Raw genomic sequence first — 19,661 nt, forward strand, 5'->3', positions numbered from 1 at the left:
AAATAATCGCCCCTGTGTAATAGTCCGACAAAGTACAGCATTCAACAGGTCTTTTGCAAATAAAAAAAAAAGTTTTAAAAATGTAATTTACAAGCAAAATTTGTAAATATAATTTAAAAAACTTTATTTTAGTTTGCACAAGCTCTGCTGAATGCAGTATTTCCCAGTTCTTAGAAATTCTGCTTTTCATTATTCTAAATTGAAATAAAGACTGACAGCATGAAATATACTATAAAATATATATCGCCCCCTGGAAGTATAATTTAAGCATAATTAAATCTATATTTGTGGGATAGAACAGGTTTACATATTGCAACCAGATTTATAATGGAAACATATTCTACTAGAATGACGTTTAGTCTTATTATTGATACATGTTAAAAAATAATGACAGTATTAGACATTGTAAATATCTTACAGTTAAATTCTGTAAAAAGATTCAAGTAACAAGGTAGCTGTCCCCATTCCTGGCAACCCTAAACTCATCACCCCTGTGCAGCACAAATTCCTTGTATTGACCCGGGATACTGATATATCATTATGATGTGTCCATTCTCAGTATATGGGAGTGTAGTCTAGAGTGGTGTTACAAAGCATTGATATTAGTATGCTGGCAGGAAACATTCTCATATTTATCAATGTCCCAGAGTAAAATATATTTGATCACTGGCAATGGCAGGCAATTACTGTACCATGAAGTACGGCTTTAATTCACCAAAAAGAGTAACTGTGGTGGAGCCTGGCCAAATACAGAACAAATCTTTGATGGGAATGCGTAGAAAACATTCAGAAAGATGATTTATGGCAACCTTAAGCAACATCTTATCTTGTCTGGCTATACATTGCTTCTCAATTAACTCAAATAAATGTTTTCCCCAAATGCAGGACGAGGCGAAAAGAAACAGGTCAGTACAATTTATTCACTGTTTTTTCTACTCCATAGAAAACAGCTGCCCCATAAATAGTTTAGTCCCCAGTACCATGGTTTCTGGTCAACCTGTACCAATGCAGTTATGTTCTACCAGTCTAGAAGAAATGACCCATTATATAGAATACCAGGGATTCCCCTCTTTCTATAGAACTGACATTGAGACTGGGACATACGTTTGTATTATTACAAATACTGAGCTGAGCCACAGAGACACTAAAATCCCAAAAGTAATTGTATTTTCCAGTTCCTCATCCAATTTGCTGGATTTTCCCCAATTTGCAACAAAATACTATATATATTACTATTGTGCAGCAGATGTATCAGTGTTTTGATATTTTGTGCCAATATTACACATATTACACATTTCTGGCTGTACAATGTTCATACTTTCTAGATGTACCTCAGTATTATTAAAACAGTGACTAGAACATATTCCAGGTTTATTCTGACCCCCTGTGATGTTTAAGTTTAATTTGGCCAATTCGTTTTTTTTTTCCTTTTTATACCTTACAGATGGGATGCTTTGGGTACCCACTCAGCATCTTTTTTATTGTCATCAATGAGTTCTGTGAAAGGTTTTCCTACTATGGAATGCGAGGTATGTATATACATATATATGACTTCTGCTCCATCTCCAGATATTACCCACAAGAATGATTTCCAATTCTAAAGGGCCATTCTCTTTACATCACTTTAGCGGTGTTGGTTTTGTACTTCAAATATTTTCTGCAATGGGACGACAACCTTGCCACTGTTATTTATCACACGTTCGTTGCCATCTGCTACCTGACTCCAATTCTTGGGGCCATTATTGCTGATTCTTGGCTTGGAAAATTCAAGTAAGCAGTTTTTTTTTTTTATTACTTGAAATCCTTTCTCTGGCAAAAAGAGGGAATATAACAGATGGATCGTTATGCTTCATAATTTTTTTTGTTGTATATAGTAATGTATTAAGACAATTAAACATTAATCTTTATTTTTATTTATATTTTGTTCCATGGCTCTCAGTTGGAATCTAGTCATCTTTTTGGTTACTAGGCCTTAAATGTTCTAGCAACCAGTCAGCAACTGTCAGAATGCATCATTCACAGGCTTCAATCCTGCCTAACAGTTTATCTGTTTTCTTGTCAATGTTAGGACCATCATCTACCTGTCTATTGTTTATGCAGTTGGCCAAGTGGTCATGGCTATCAGTGCTATTCATGATCTCACTGATGGAAATAAAGATGGGACCCCAGATACTATTGAAGTCCATGTGTAAGTTTTTATAAATTTATAATTAGATTTGCTGGTTTATGTAGTTGAATTAATGTGCTTTAAATTAACTTCTTTTGAATGAAAAGGATCTTGGTAGAAGGGTTCTATTTTCTAAAACGATCAAACATTTTTTTTTTATTATAATCTGTTTCCTAAAATCAGCAGTACAAACACCTGGGTTTATAGCCTGTTTAATCATTGACATGAAAATTTCTCATTCCAGTGCCCTGTCAGTTATTGGCCTTCTCCTTATTGCTTTGGGCACAGGAGGAATCAAACCTTGTGTAGCTGCCTTTGGTGGAGACCAGTTTGAAGAGAACCAGGTATATCCAAATACATTTTCCATTGTATGAAATTGATTTGCATTTAAAATGAATCTGCATTTAAAAAACAGGTTAAAGGGATCCTGTCATCGGAAAACATGTTTTTTTCAAAACGCATCAGTTAATAGTGCTAGTCCAGCAGAATTCTGCACTGAAATCCATTTCTCAAAAGAGCAAACAGATTTTTTTATATTCAATTTTGAAATCTGACATGGGGCTAGACATTTTGTCAATTTCCCAGCTGCCCCTGGTCATGTGACTTGTGACTGCACTTTAGGAGAGAAATGCTTTCTGGCAGGCTGCTGTTTTTCCTTCTCAATGTAACTGAAGGAGTCTCAGTGGGACATGGGTTTTTAACTATTGAGTGTTGTTCTTAGATCTACCAGGCAGCTGTTATCTTGTGTTAGGGAGCTGTTATCTGGTTACCTTCCCATTGGAGGGGTTGATATCACTCTAACTTGCAGTACAGCAGTAAAGAGTGATTGAAGTTTATCAGAGCACAAGTCACATGACTTGGGGCAGCTGGGAAATTGACAATATGTCTAGCCCCATGTCAGATTTCAAAATTGAATATAAAAAAATCTGTTTGCTCTTTTGAGAAATGGATTTCAGTGCAGAATTCTACTGGAGCAGCACTATTAACTGATTCATTTTGAAAAAAAAATATTTCCCATGACAGTATCCCTTCATATTTCTGTCCATGCAGGTGCTGTAGCCTACTTGTGCTTGGGGCAGTAATTGTTCCTTTACGCTTCCTTATTTCTTTAAGTACACAAACAATTGCTTTTTGTTTTCAAAATTCAATCAAATTAAAAGGAATTTTCCTTTTCTTCTGATAGGATAAACAGAGAAGTCAGTTCTTTTCCATATTTTATCTATCAATCAACGCAGGAAGTCTTCTATCAACTATTATAACACCTATCCTCCGTGGTAAGCACATTGTATATAATGTAACTATGCTTCTATTTGTTACTGTTACTGTTGTTACTGTTGAGCCCAGTCTAATACAGGTAATAAGAACACCAGGCACAGTCCAGATGGTAGTTTTAAATTGGCTTTTATGGGAACAAAACTATTGTCTTAACTCTAAATGCACACGTACCTACACATACACATAAAAGTGTTTTATAGATATATGTGTATCACATTAATTAATTCAATGAGTTCATAGATTCAAACAATGTATGTGTTTATTTGTTCCTTTTTAGGACAAGAGTGTGGTATCCACAGCCAGCAGAAGTGCTACCCACTGGCATTTGGTGTCCCTGCTGCCCTTATGGTTGTTGCTTTAGGTGAGTGCCCAGTACAAGTCCTTAATGTACAGTAAAGGATGACACTGAAAAGCTACAGCCCTGCAATGTCTTTCAAACCAGGAACAACAGAATTGCCTTCTATGATTTATGTATGATGAAGAGTTGTTTGCTATTCATCTCAGGTCTTTACGATGTCTTGGATAATGTATTTACAACTTTGTTGTACTCTGTGAGTTACCATATTGACACAAAGTAAATGAGTAGAATGAGTAACATCTCAGTGGAAAGGCCAGTGGTGCACAAATATATCTCAGGAGTGTTGTGAGTACATTTTTAATGTTCTTTCCTTAAATGGGTTATTGTTAACATAGATGATGTTTTTGTGCCTTACAGTTGTTTTTATCGTTGGAAACTCAATGTACAAAAAAGTCTCTCCCCAGGGCAACGTTATAGTAAAGGTTTCCAAGTGTATTGGTGTGAGTATCATACTTAAGGATTCCATTCTAACATGATGTGATGGTATGCCTTTATTACAAGCATGCTGCTGCTTCTGCTCTTGTCTTGATTTGAATTCTATAACATTGATATAAATATTCAGGGAAATTAGAAAACAAAGCAATTAAAAGAGTAGTACGTCATACGTGGAATCATGTACAGGTAACAGAGGAAATGTGCTGATGTAAAGGCACATATATATATATATATATACAGTATATATATATACATATATATATATATATACATTATGTAATTATTTATATTCTTTTACTGTTCTAATTCCGTCTGTTCGGTAATTGTATTTAAATGTACAGTATTGCTTACACAAGTAGCACTATATAAATAAAAGGATACATACAAACATTTGCTCTATATATATATATATACAGTATATATATATATATAGCTACATGCATTTTGGTTTGGGAACCTTATCAGCCTACTGTCCTGGCCATGTTTCTAAATCCAGAGAGTGAGGCTTTATCAAGGATTGAGTTTTTTTAAGTGGAATTCGATTAGGGAATATTTAAAAAGTGATTCGAGTTCGATGTTCAAAATTAATCATGTACTGGCCCTTTAAGAATTCCAAATCGACTATTTGTCAGCTTCCGAATTGCTGTTGTAGCCTATGGGGGATGTCCTGGGATCAATTTGGAGTTGTTTGCAGCCTTCCTGATTGAGGTTTTTTCAGAGAAAAAACTCAAACCGAATTGCGGGTCGATCCCATTCACCCGAGTTTGAAAAATTCAAATTTTTTGATAAATTTCGATTGTTTTTTTTCAAATTTAGAGGTCATGGGAGTTTTGGGAGTGTTTACAAACTCCCATGAACTCTAAATTCAGCCCTTGATAAAGCTGCCCCTAAGTCTCTAGGGTATTTCATGTCCATGGAACTTTTAGCAGCAATCCTCTAGGCTTTCTTCCTCTTCGGCTTTGCTAATGAATGAGGACTTAACCAACATTCTTTTATGCTGATTGGAAAACCTTGCATTGCACCAAATAAGGGTGAAACTGGTCTGCAGTTGGGAACCTGATCAGCATACTGCCTTGTTGTGCTTTAAAACCCAGTGGATGAGGTTCATTATTTCGGATAATATACATTTTAGGAGTGATCATCTCACTGTACACTTTCTCAACACATATAAAGACACTTGGCATCAACTAATACCTTCATAAAAGTCACATGACCACAGCGATTGGAGGGCCTACAAACCACAGTATCAACTTGAACCATAATCAATGGACAATCTCATTTGGAAAAAGTTAATGAGTTTTATTGGGATGAGTGTGTAGCCAGGCCAAACCTGAATGCCACAAACTTTACTCTTGTCAGTCAGCAGCACATAACTGCAAGAAAATTCTCTCTTATATCTTTACAGTTTGCTATTAGCAACAGATACAGGAATCGCAGTAAGTCAATACCAAAGAGAGAGCACTGGCTGGACTGGGCAAAAGAACAGTATGATGTAAGTGCTAGTTATTGACGTCAAATAAAAACAAATGAACAATAAACATTAACAATAATTCCCATATACTAAATATAATTTCAAATATGACATGGTTTTATTCTTTTAGGAACGTCTCATTGCTCAGATTAAGATGGTCTTAAAGGTTCTTTTTCTCTACATTCCTCTGCCAATGTTCTGGGCTCTCTTTGATCAGCAGGTAATGAAAGCAAATAATAATGTGGTGTTGTTATCATATAGGAGAAATGCACTGCAAACTGAAGCTTTGTTACTGTGCCCTTCTGCTAGACTATTAGCACTGTATGTTTATAGGAAAGAAGAGCAGTTTCCCTCATACTGTCCACAAATATAGTTCTTTGGCTTGGTGCAGAAAACACACCTTTTTTTAGCCATTCGGACTTTTAGAGATATTCAGATTTTTTGTTTTGTTAGTAATTGTCTGAAAAACTAGAATTCTTAGAGGTTTTTGTAACCCTCTTGCGCATTGTTCAGGGTAATAAATTACAAGGCATTCATGATTTTAGAGAAATAGAGTTTAATCGTAGTTTTAAAAACCACTAAAATGGGAATATTGATAACTGGGCATTCCTGTGTCAAAATAGTAGCTCCTACTAGACTTCTGTCTTTTGTTAAATCTTCTCTAGGGGTTTCTTACCATTGTTAGCACATATAGCAGAAAATAGAAGAACCTAATCTTGATCTAACAGAATTTTCTAAAAATTCTAATCTAACAGAATTTTCTCTCTTGATATCTAGCGATGAAATGTACAGGTATAGGACCCGTTATCCAGAAACCCATTATCCAGAAAGCTCTGAATTACAGAATGGCCATCTCCTATAGACTCCGTTTTATCCAAATGATCCAAATTTTTACAAATGATTTCCTTTTTCACTGTAATTGTAAAACAGTACCTTGTACTTGATCCAAACTGATATATATATATAATTAGTCCTTAGCCTATTGGGTTTATTTAATGTTTACATGATTTTCTAGTAGAAACCCCCAGGTCCCGAGCATTCTGGATAACCTGTATTTGCAAGTTAATTGCAAGTTTTGTGTTTTCCGTTTTTAGTTTTTCATTTTTACTTTTCTCTTAAAAGGGATCAAGATGGACTCTTCAAGCAACCACAATGGATGGGAATTTTGTAAGTGTATATCACATCTGTAGTTTTTCTGTAGGTTTTCCTAAAGGACATTTGTCAATTCTTCCCACTGGTTGCATTGCTTAAATAACTGGAGGCAATAGATGCCAATATTAAATCCAAATGATGCATTTTGGTGATTTTTTAGTTAGCTAAATAGTTAAATTATTTCCAGACCTTTTGATAAAAATGCTGCTAAATCTCTTTTATGTTCATTTAATTAATAAATATGTTTTTTCTTTCTTTTAGGGTGCAATGCAAATTCAGCCAGACCAGATGCAGGTAGTAATGAATTAGCATTCATTTGAAGCAATATCCTGATTCTGACATTTAAGTTCATATATATATAATAGGTGACCAATGCATTTCTTTTACAGACCGTTAATCCTATTCTGATCATTGTTCTCGTACCAATTTTTGATGCAGCATTATACCCCCTTATAAGAAAATGCAAACTGAATTTCACGTAAGTAGAAAAAATCATTTTAGTATTTCAGATTGTTTAGTATTTCTGTATATGTTGGAAATGTTTATTTTAATGTAAGGGCTTTAATCTTTATATCCTTTCATTCCAAAATAGATAATTCAAAAGATGTGTTTTCTGTAAATTAGGAGCCACAACACCGTAATTGAGTGCAGCCGGGGGTGGGGGGTAATTTTAATAAAATGTTAAAACTACATTTAGATTGGGCTAATTCATGTAAGAACATCTAATTGCTAAAAGATCCCATTTTAATAATAATGCAATCTGGTCTATCATCCATGTTAGACATATACCTGCAAAACAAACAGTAGTCAATTACAATACATATGCTTGAGTTATTAACAGTGAGATTTGGGAGAGTGGAGCGCATACTTAATAAATATATACAATAAATATCCCTACTTACCTGTGCATATTATAGTATTGCTTCATAATGTTCCCACACTTTTTCCAACCATGTGTATCTATTACACCGTTCTACACTTAACAGATACACGCGGAACATTTTCGTTTTTTAATACTTTTTATTTAATATGCTTAACTTTTTGTGTTCCTTTAAAATGTTAAAATATTGAATATGCTCCTGTGTCTTTGGTATTCCTGCAGACCTTTGAAAAGAATGACAGTGGGAATGTTCCTTGCTGCCATGGCGTTTGTTGCTGCTGCACTCGTCCAAGTAGAAATAGATGTAAGTAACTAAAGAGAAAAATTGTTGTTATTAGGGAATGGATTATGTTATTTGACTTTGTAAGCAACATTTTGTTTTATTTAAAATCTTACAATATTATCATTTCTGCAAACAAAACATTGTTACAAAAGGTTACAAAAGGTTGTTCATAATATGCTGAGAGCCCTTTCTCTCAACCTGCCCTGATTGCTGATGCCAATAGTAGGGACTGTGTAAACCTGTGATGTATCACAACAGCCACAATATCCTTTAAGCCAAAATGAATTTACCATTTATTTAGAAAATAAACAACAGGAAATTTGCACCTGGGCAATAACCCATGGCAATAATCAGTAATGAAGTTTGTTCAGTCAAATGCAGGAATCATAATTGATTATTTTCCATGTCCTAATACAGTACTGCAAATGTGTCAACTGTAAGTAATTGAGCCCCATAGTGGAATATCTTTATTATGAAAAATAAGGCAGGTTATCCTAGTGTAACATATTATTGGACTGGACTATTAGTCAAACAGTAGAGTGAATCTTTTTCGCTAACCATAATTTGAGTAAAAACCTCTAGCAGAACATTTATGAGGATCGTCACTTGTAGCGCTACTATTTGTATTGTGCAATTGTTTGATATGTTTCTTCCATATAATACTTTTAATTCACACCATCTTACCCTGATATTATGGCACATATTTTTCAATTTCCTCTAGAACACAGATAGCTTTATAGACTGTTCTTTTTAGTTTTAATTCATCCTTTGTTGTCTGATGTCATGCTGTGTTACTCGCTCTTCTCCATGGTTACTTTTTATAATTTGATACTGTTTGTAGGGGATATTTGCCATTGTGAAATTATAACAAACACTTTTCTTTTCTTTTTAGAAAACGCTGCCAACTTTTCCATCTAGTAATCAGATTCAACTAAAAGTTATAAATTTAGGTACGCAAGATGTTAACGTTGACTATATGACAAACCTTCCATCTCCTGCATCAATACCTTCTTTCCAGGTACTGTAACATATTGCACTCTCAACATATATATTATTTCTTTTATTACAACTGCAGGCACAAACACATAGTTTGGGCACAAAGTCAATTTTAGAAGAAAGCAGTTAAGCTATCTGTATGTTTTTGGACTATAGGATAAGGATAGGAAAATGTGGGCTAACTATTAGCCAAACTCCATGCAAATAATGGCATTGTCAGGGACCACCAAAGTAAAATAAAAATGTTAGTCACCATGCCACTTTGTATTGTGATATACTTTAAGACTAAAGACTAACAATTCTTTGTTTCTTTCAAAAATTCGCAATTTTTTCAGCTCTCCAAACAAATTAAATTTGCCTGAAATGCTTGTCTAAACATTTTGCAATTTTCCTATAGTAAAGAAAGTATTAAATTGTTACTGCTGCTGTTAAAATTGTCTCCTTGAATAGATGAATCATTTTCATTGCACTTATCTGTACTGTTAGGTATAGATTTAATGGGTTACTTGCAGTAATTCTGTTTTAAACTTTTGGTTTCATGCTTCTTTGTGAGATCAATGAGTTAAAGGTCGTATTCTTTATTTGGAAATTGTTGTGATGTTGTGACCTCAAATATAACTACATTAGAAGAATATCTAAAAACAAATCATGCATACAATGGGCATTGAATTTAAGGTTATTTTCCAAGAGGGAAGTACAAAATGCAAGCTCAGTAGCATAACTACAGGCCCAAGTATAACAGCCCCCATTATATACGTATATCCCTAACATTGGACTGTGCTGCATGTAGTTAGTGAAAGGCCACTATTGTAAACTTTCTAAATTAACTAACTATGAATTGGACACTTGGATGAGAGAAAAATGTTTTGTTTCACAGGCAAGTGAATATCAGACCCTTGATCAGCCAAGTAATGTTAGCTTCAGCTATGGAATCGACAACAAAATCTTTCCCCTGCAAGATCTTGCAGAACGGACCCGCTACACCGTTATAGTAAAGAATGGGCAAGAAATCCAAACAAATTTCGTATGTACATTTCTGTGTTTCTGAAAAATATCTAATAAAACTGTGTGCCTGTCAGTGTTGAAAAATGATATATATATATATATATATATATATATATATATATATATATATATATATATATATATATATATATATATATATATATATATATATATATATACTGTATATATATATATATATATAGAGCAAATGTTTGTATGTATCCTTTTATTTATATAGTGCTACTTGTGTAAGCAATACTGTACATTTAAATACAATTACCGAACAGAAGGAATTAGAACAGTAAAAGAATATAAATAATTACAAACGTACAACTGCATTCTAGATTAAGGGGGTTATTTACTAAACCACGAAAAAAATAGAGCAATTCAGGAAAAAAGTCAGATCAATTCAAGTTATTCAATAATAAATAAGGCAAAATTGGGGATGGAAGTTTGGTTGAGTTTTTTTCACTGAAACAATGAGATAAAATTCGGATTTTAGTAAAAAACCTGATTGGCGAAAGAAAGGTCCTTCCCCCATAGAACTCATGACTCAACCCAGAGAATAATAGGTGTTGCAGTTTACAGCAGTTGGTATAAGTGCCAACAGATGATATTAGAGATTAGAGTTGAAAACACTGACGTAATATTCTCTACAGACGTAAGAAGATATGGAATTCCAGAGGTAATGTAAAGTAAGAGACAGAGTGGGAAAAATCAGTGGAAATGGGTGGTGGGAATCGGTGGCATGGATATTGTGTTAGTAAATTTATTGGAACATTTTAATAAGGCTACATATGCACAAATCAGGGTGCAAAGCCTTATTTTGAATAGTCATATAGAGACATTACTGGGTACATTTATTTTAAAAAAACATAATTGCAATTAATTTCTGTTACAAGTTGTTCAGCAATTTTCAAACATTTATGAAAAATTACTATGGGTTAATCACAATCAGGTAAACTACAGGAAAAAAAATAACAGAAAAAATAGTTTACAAGCCATTTAAGCAATTTGCAATTCATAACTTTTCACAGTAAAAAAACACAATTTTTCCATTGACTTCTATTGCATACTGTTAGGTTTTAGATGACATAGTTGAAGGTTTATTTTCTCAAGATTATGACATAATAATTTGCCCCAACCTGGATTTTGCACAATTTCATGTGAAACTGTACAAATCACGTCTGTCCTTTTTTAGTCAAGTTATATAAATTCTCTTGCAATATACCAGCTTGGAGAAGTGTCCTATTTAACAGGGCCATGGCCTTATATCACTCAAGTGATGGTCACGAGACAAAAACATCTTATGCCTAATGTAACCGTTATACTAATAACTATTTTTATGGCTAATATGCCTTTAATATTAGCTTGCACTTGTTACTTGGAATTTTAAATTCAAAGATAAACCTTTTTTTAATTATTTTTTTTGTATTTAACAATTTATTGCAGTTTGAAGACATAAGTAACAAGCCAGAGCAAGGCAGCAACGCAATCAGGTATGTCCCACAAATGAAATGTTAAACTACTACTATGTATATTAGCAACACGGGGTTCTTTATGTACTGACAATCTTTAGCATTTCCACAAAGTTAAATATACATATGATAATTTCCATTGCCCTTAATAAACTTCCCTATAGGCTTTACAGTTGGTGTGTAAATTGTGTATCCTAATTCGCATACCCCCCTCACTCCTTGGGGTATATTTATCAAAGAGTGAAGTTAGAGATCGCCACAGTCCGCTAAAGTGAAATTCCGCCACTCTCCATTCATTTCTAATAGATCTTTAAAAGAGTATTTATCAATGGGGGAAAGTGAAAGTTCATCCTTTAATAAATATGCCTTTCAAAATCCCATAGAAATGAATGGAGAATGGCGGAATTTCACTTTAGCGGACTGTTGCGATCTCTAACTTCACTCTTTGATAAATATACCCCATTGTCTCTTCTTGCACCAAGTGATTCAAATAGTAGGTTATTAGAATAGTAATTCCAAGTGCAAGATAATTAACAGTGGTGTAACTACAATACAGCAGATCCTATGACTCAGGGAAGAGGAGGGCCAGAATGGTTGACCACACATACTCTTTCTTGCCTGTTTTCCTGGCACCGATAACTGACCAGCAAATGCGGTAGCTTTGGTTCTAATCATGGAAGGGGCATTTTTGTGTGTGTGCAGATAAAATATATTATTATGGGTGCTGCTAAGGCCATCCAAATACGTCTTCCAAGCAAATAATGTATACATCTTCCAAGAAGGGAAATATGCAACATGCACCAGGAGGTAATGGGCAATATGTAAGGATAGCAGATAGGGGAGAGCAGGGATAGCAGACAAGGACCTGTGATGTAGTGGCTAGAGTGGCACGATTGCATTAGGTATGTGATTAATCACTAAAGCATCAAGAGTAGACACTGCATAACTTGTACAGAGAAATGCCAATAACTCATGCAGCTTAATTTACTATATTCATTTACTAGCGCATCCCAGAAAATGTTAGCATTCATTGTTCCTTTACTGTATAACTTGAGAACTAGTATGCTTAAAAACATATATATTTGTCCTAGATTTGTCAACAGTTTGCAAGAAACTATCAACATAACGCTGGGTGCCGTTTCTGTGGGAGAGGTGATGCCAATGCAGGTGTCTAATTATACTATGCTAAATCTAGGAACGTGAGTAAATATTTCTTCATATTTTCATAACATTTAAAAAGCACCACTGTAGATCTAGATAAAAAGCACCTTTGTAGAGCTTTATAAAAAGCAGAATATAGTCTGGAACTTCTTACAGAATACTACCTTCGAGTCTTCAACTATATTTTTAAGCTGCAAAGGAAACAATGAATTTGTTTCTCCCTCACATTAGATTAGATATAATGAAGGTCAAATGCTTCACCAGTGACCATTTCTACATGGTGGGCTAACACCTTTGCATATCATTGTCCCACATATTATTTGCTACTTTCATTTTTAAAGGTTTATTCTAGCACTATATAGATATATGATGGTGAATAGGCTGTTGAGGTGTATTTGTTCATGTTATCATAGTTTTTCTCCTCAAACCTAGAGAGAGCATAATCTTTATCTGTGACGTAAAATAAAAGCACATGAAAAGGTCCTATTTCCTCCATCACAAACCCATTTTGTTCAGGTTTCCTTTACACGTATAACATTTATGGCCCCTGAACAGTGCTGATTATGTGTTGTGTTTGGCGCCCACACAGTGATAGGAACAAATCTTTGCTGCCCCAAACACATATATGTACTAAAAAAGCAATACCTTTGGAAAACTCTCTGCCTCTTACCACTCAGATATTGTATCCCTACACAAAATTCCAAACCCAGTTCAGTCAGTCAATAAATAACTTTCTTAAAGGTCCAGTAACATTAAAAAAAAATTTTTAAATTCGTTAGTATACCACGAAAAAAAACCCACCAAGACTAATTAAACTTTAAAATTACACAGCCTTTATTAAGAAATAACTTACCGAAACTCCGCTTGCGCTCCTCTTCAGAAAAGGCGATCAGGTGATCCATTGTGCGGCGCTCGATTTCTCTTCCCTGCCTTCCTTATAGGAGATAGCCAGGGAGGAGAAATCAAGCACTGCATGATGGGTCGTGTCGCCTTTTCTGAAGAGGAGCGCAAGCGGAGTTTCGGTAAGTTATTTCTTAATAAAGGGTGTTTGATTTTAAAGTTTAATTAGTCTTGGTGTTTTTTTTTCGTGGTATACTAACAATTTTTTTAAAAAAAACATTTTGATGTTACTGTTTTTTTATCTAAATTTCTTATATTTTGCAGCCATATGTAAAAATCTTTCCAATGCTTTCCCTAGTTTTACATTCTCTTCTTTATTCTTTAGAAAACAAATCGAAGTTAAAGTAGGTGAGAAAACATGCAAAGTTGAATCAATGAAATTTGGCTTTGGGAGCTCATACACCATAATCATTAAGGAGGTTAGTAGGCAAGTTCTGCAAAGTTCTGACATGTACAGTATTAGAAAACAGTCCCTATTTGATGCATGTTTTTTTAAGGGGGAGTGCATGAAAATGTATCTTAGTATATTAGTGTTGCAATTTATTAAAAATATTATAGAAGTAAACACTCACCTAAAGTTTGCGATCCACTAACCAATGTTGAAAATGTTCTTATTTTTGTTGCAATGAAAGCATTAAGTTAAAGAAACAGTAACATGAAAAAAATGAAATTGTTTTAAAATAATAAAAATATAATGCAGTGTTTGCTTCAGAAACACTACTATTGTTTATATAAATAAGCTGCTGTGTAGCAATGGGGGCAGGGATACAAAGGAGAAAAGGCTCAGGTTACACAACAGATAGCAGATAAGCTCTGTAGAACATAATGTTATCTGTTATCCACTATTTAACCTGTGACTTATGGCCTTTTTTCAATTTCCACCATTGTTACACAGCAACTTGTTCTAAGTTCTGTAGTGGGATGAAGCAGTGTGTCCAAGCCTGGGGCACTCTGTAACACCCTTGGTACCACCAACCTTTGTCACTATATTATACAGTCTCAAACCACTCTCATTGCTAAATTGATTTAAATATCATATTGTAAACAACTGAATTGATTTCCTGTGTAAAGTTTAGATTTATTCTAACAATCTTACCCTACTGATCAAACAAACAATAGTTTACATTATGTGCCCCATTGCCAGAAGCTTTTTTTAATACAGATTGCATGGGGACCCATACCAGGGCAGGGCTTTCTTCAGAAACCATGGGGACCCATACCACATCTAATATTTATTAACAATCCCTGCTTTCTTTGTGAACTTCCCATGTGTGAGTCCATGACAGGACTCCTGTCACTCCCCATGGTGGCCCTGGCTAAAGATGACAAGAAATTCAATTTTTTATAGTTTTCTCACAATATAGAAAACTTGACATGTGTATTGAAGATTTATTCAGAAAGGTAGGATTTATATGGAATTCCAAAAGACGTCTATTCAAAACCCTTCTCCCTGCAACAGTCTAGAAAAAGGATCCTTCCAGCCATAGCAAACTACAGCTCATTGTACATTCAGTCTCATGCCATTTTTATCTATCTAAGGACTACATTTCTCTGATTTACAGCATATAACAAATGGAGATTAATGAACTACTCGCTTCTCTTTCTTGATCAGTGTACCACAGAGCTATTAGTTGATTATGTTGAAGACATTAAAGCCAACACTATTCACATGGCTCTCCAGATTCCACAGTACTTCCTTATTACAGCTGGTGAGGTTGTCTTCTCAGTCACTGGTCTGGAGTTTTCATATTCTCAGGTATGTATATACCTACTATAAGGACTAACAGCATGTTATATTTGCTCTGCTACAGATTGTGACTATAAGAAGTACCATCTGATTAATATTTCATGATGGTAGTGTACCTGTCACACTGTACATCAGTAAATTGCTCTGCTTTGTTGTAGCCATGTAATGAGAAGATGCCACTGAGAGATGGGGAGTCATTTACTTAAATATAATAATAGGTCCACTTGCCAACAACTAATTAGAAAAAAGGTTTTATCTATCAGATTAGAAATATAAGCAAATATGTTATTGGTTGATATGGTAATGCTGGCCATACACTGCCAGATCCACTCACTTGTTGAGCTTGGCAAAAGAGCGGATCTGGGCCCAATTTAGCCAGTCATACACAGGGCCTAATCAGACCAGACATGAAGTGGACAATCACTTTGTGTTACCCCAGTTACATTGGGCTGCTTCTTGAGGAGTGCTTCATGTATTTAGTGGGAGGGAAATTAGAACTGTGTGGGGGGCGGGAGGCAATTTTTCAAAAGGGGTAGGGTGGGTTTCCTTGTCCTTTAAAAAAAATAAGCATTATTGGCTTGTCTCTTTTTCAAGTATTTGCAGTGACAGTGATTTCCACATCACAGGATTTATGCTATTACCTCCAACATAGTTTTCATTAGATGAAACAGATATTGTGAATACTGTTTTAAAGTAATACCAAATAGGGTGTTCATGAAATCATTAAAGGAAAACTTTACCCCAAACAATGTAGTTCTCTATAAAAATATATTGCATAAAACAGCTCATATGTAAAACACTGCTTTATGTAAATAAACCATTTTCATAATAATATACTTTTGTAGTAGTATGTGCCATTGGGTAGTCATAAATAGAAAATTACCATTTTTAAAAATAAGGGTCGCCCCCTGGGATCGTAGGATTCACGGTGCACACAGACATACCATTTGTTAGGTCACATGAGCCAATTAAAAGACAAAGTTGTGTCTTTTGCTTCCACACTTCTTCCTGTTACAGTTAGAGCTGCAGTATTTCTGGTCAGGTGATCTCTGAGGCAGCACACAGACCATCATGAAATGGTGGCTCAAGGCAAGAGATGTAAAAGGGGCAAGATTTACTTAAATATATATTCCAGTTTGATAAGATTCTTTAATATGCCACTTAATTTGATATACACTATCTGTTGCTCAAGTATTCATTTTGGGGGTAAAGTTTTCCTTTAATTCTGTGGTAATGTCTATCAATATTTTAGACAAAAATGAATACTGCTTATAACATTCTCCCAAATCTTGACCAGAAAACAGGATACAGCATTAGATTGTCATAGCGCTACGTTACTTAAAAAATTAAATTCAGTATTTATTAAGTACAGTGTAGCTCAATGTTATTTTAAAAAAAAAATAGTACATGGCATGTAAATGGAAAAAATAGAAAACATAAACTAGAATACTTTTTAGAATTATTTTATTAAAGGCTTCTCTTTCTTACAGGCTCCTTCCAACATGAAATCTGTTCTCCAAGCTGGATGGCTGTTGACTGTTGCTGTTGGTAATGTCATTGTCCTTATTGTGGCTGGGGCATCGCACATAAGTCAACAGGTAAAGTAATTCCATGCACTTAGATAAACCATTTGCATTGGAAACATTAATATCAATAATACTCATCTGACTCTGATATAACATGTGTACAAGCCTTTGTAGTGGTAAAATATGTAATATATGAAATATACATTACCATATTATTTCATAATTGAAATGTACACAGTATGATAAATCTATCTAATATCTATTAGAATTAGTTATGGCTTAGGTATTGCTTGTACTTGAACTATTTCTGCTGAAAGGGGTGGTTCACTTTAAGTTATCTTTTAGTATGTAATAGAATTGCCAATTCTAAACAACTTTTTATTTGGCCTTCCTTATTTAATTTTTATAGTTTTTAAATTATTTGCCTACTTCTTCTGACTTTTTCTAACTTTCAAATGGGGGTCACTGATCCCATCTAAAAAACAAATGCCCTGTAAGGCTACAAAGTTATAGTTATTTCTACTTTATATTACTCTTTCTATAGAGGGTCTCTCCTATTCATATTCCAGTCTCTTATTCAAATCAATGCATGCTTGTTAAGGTAATTTGGACCCTAGCAATTGATTGGTGAAATTGCAAACTGGAGAGCTGCTGAATTAGGGTTGGATATGGGTTTGAGGGCATATGTATTTTAACATAACAAACTCTTAACACCTTCTTACAGTGGGCAGAGTATGTGCTCTTCGCTGCTCTTCTGGTAGCTGTTTGTATCATCTTTGCCGTCATGGCCTACTTCTACACTTATGTGGATCCTGCCGAGATTGAAGCTCAGTTTGATGAAGAGGAGAAGAAAAAGAATGCAAAGGAAATAGAAGCAATGGGTGTTCCGAATGGAGATGGACCTTATTCACAAACAAAAATGTAATATGGGATGATGATAAAAAAACTATGTACTGTATATAATTTGGGAAATACATTGTTGCTTGGAAATCAACTAAAGATATTGCTGGAGAGCAGTGGAAGATAAAGTGGAATCATTCTGTGCCAGCGCTCAGCTTCTGGAGTTTGATGCTCTTCATGATCTGTTTTCAGATAAAGAATATTGATAAATGACAATGATCTTCTGCAATTACTATATAGAGAAAAAATAAAGATTGATACCTTGTTTTTTTCCCTTTGCTTTAATGTTCCAGTGCCTTATAAAAAACATGTTATGCTACATATATGTTGTATATGTGCTACAGAAATGTATCACACTGCAGTGCAGCCCTAAGCACAACCATGGAATCCCCCCAGGTAAACACACCTAACACACATAAGGAGTCCAACTATGAGCAAATATATTTAGCAGTAGTGGTGTTTTTTCATGTTACATGTAACCTGAAGTTCAGATATTAGTCAGATATTGGTGCTCTGTTATTTGCAACTTTAGACTAACATGTAACTATTAAACAGCCATTGTTAACAATAGTCTTTCGTGGTTTTTAGAATAAAGATGGCAGATGTTGTTGGATCTAGTTTTGCAAGCAGTGAGAATAATGAAGTCCAAGCTATATGCTGAGCTAGTTACCGATCCATTCTATTGTAAACTGTCTACTGCTTTGTAGAGTTAATTATACAAGAGCCTGGGCCAATCTGAATCCACTTTAAAAGCAAATCCATGCTTTGGGCACACACATATTAGTACATGAGCCAGTGCATCATATGCAATGGTCAGTAAACTTAGTTTCTCTTACTTACACTCTTGCATCGACTCACATACTTGTACTTACAGTATCAGACTAGTGAGAAACAGACGATCTGCTGTAATCCACTCGCTTTTGCCTCTTTGTTGACAGGCACAATGTTTGCCTGGTGGATACACACAGAGCAGATTTTGGAGTGAAAACATGCATTTGTGCTAAAACCCACTCCCTGTTTCTTTATCCAGGCTGACACAGTGCCCTCTCAGTGCAGAGCACAGGGTTGAAGCCAATAAACATCACATGTGGCACTAGCCTGCAGGGCTGGGCCAAGGTATTTTTGCACCCTAGGCAAGGGCTTCAATCAGTACCCCTCCCCACCCACCCAGTCCGACATTACCATTTCCAACTTTACCATTCATATTGCCCCCTGTACATGTGCCAGCACCTATCATATTGCCCCATGTACCTGTTCCAATGGCAGTCATTCCCTCAGATTACTACCAAGTACCCAATCTGTATCTGTGCCAGCATAAGCCAAAACAACCATCGTATTGTTACCCCCAATTTGTACCTATGCCAGCGGCAGCCCAAAATCATATTGCCCCCAATCTGGACCTGTGCCAGCAGCAGCCAAAAATCCATCATATTGCCCCATATCATCTGTTTACCTGTGCAAGCAGCAGCCAAGATATTGCCCACAAATATGTACATGTGCCAGCAGCTGCCAAGAGGGAGGTGGGGAGTGCTACTGCACTCAATACAAGTCACGGACAAAAGGGTGTTAGAAAAGGTGGTTTATAAACAGAAGCGTCACTAGAGGGGGGCGGGCCCTGGTGCGTGTGAGCTGCCGGGGGGCCCTGAGGGGTTGCGGGCACTGCTGGGAGTTCCATTAGTGGTACTGGCACAGGCAGAGGGTGATGTTTTGTGTTGGGAATGCTAATTACAGCTATAAACTCAATTACTTGTTTCATAGTCAAATGGCACAAGAATTCATGCAAGCATACAAAATGCGGTGCCAATCTGATACATAATGTCCCAGAATAGAGTTTCAGTGCCAATGTCATGTCAATTGTATCCATGTGGTAAGATAAAAAAAATAGGGCCAATTCTGTGTATATTAGGCCTGAATATCCCCACAGTGT

General features: G+C 35.3%; 1 protein-coding gene across 1 annotated transcript; it reads left to right on the forward strand.

Moving 5' to 3' along the window:
• Nucleotides 1-669: 669 nt before the first annotated feature.
• On the forward strand, nt 670-18,415 carry slc15a1.L (solute carrier family 15 (oligopeptide transporter), member 1 L homeolog). Its single transcript, XM_041581195.1, has 22 exons — nt 670-905; nt 1,445-1,529; nt 1,629-1,770; nt 2,069-2,188; nt 2,412-2,511; nt 3,351-3,441; nt 3,720-3,803; nt 4,158-4,240; nt 5,641-5,727; nt 5,837-5,926; nt 6,829-6,873; nt 7,120-7,152; nt 7,248-7,336; nt 7,961-8,042; nt 8,914-9,039; nt 9,895-10,041; nt 11,475-11,521; nt 12,592-12,699; nt 13,887-13,980; nt 15,174-15,317; nt 16,799-16,906; nt 17,559-18,415. The coding sequence occupies exons 1-22, from the start codon at nt 867-869 to the stop codon at nt 17,757-17,759; spliced, it is 2,145 nt and encodes a 714-aa protein (XP_041437129.1). The 5' UTR covers nt 670-866; the 3' UTR covers nt 17,760-18,415.
• The last annotated feature ends 1,246 nt before the right edge of the window (nt 18,416-19,661 follow it).

Source organism: Xenopus laevis, chromosome 2L (genome assembly GCF_017654675.1).
Source record: "Xenopus laevis strain J_2021 chromosome 2L, Xenopus_laevis_v10.1, whole genome shotgun sequence".
In the NCBI taxonomy this organism is placed as follows: Eukaryota; Metazoa; Chordata; class Amphibia; order Anura; family Pipidae; genus Xenopus; species Xenopus laevis.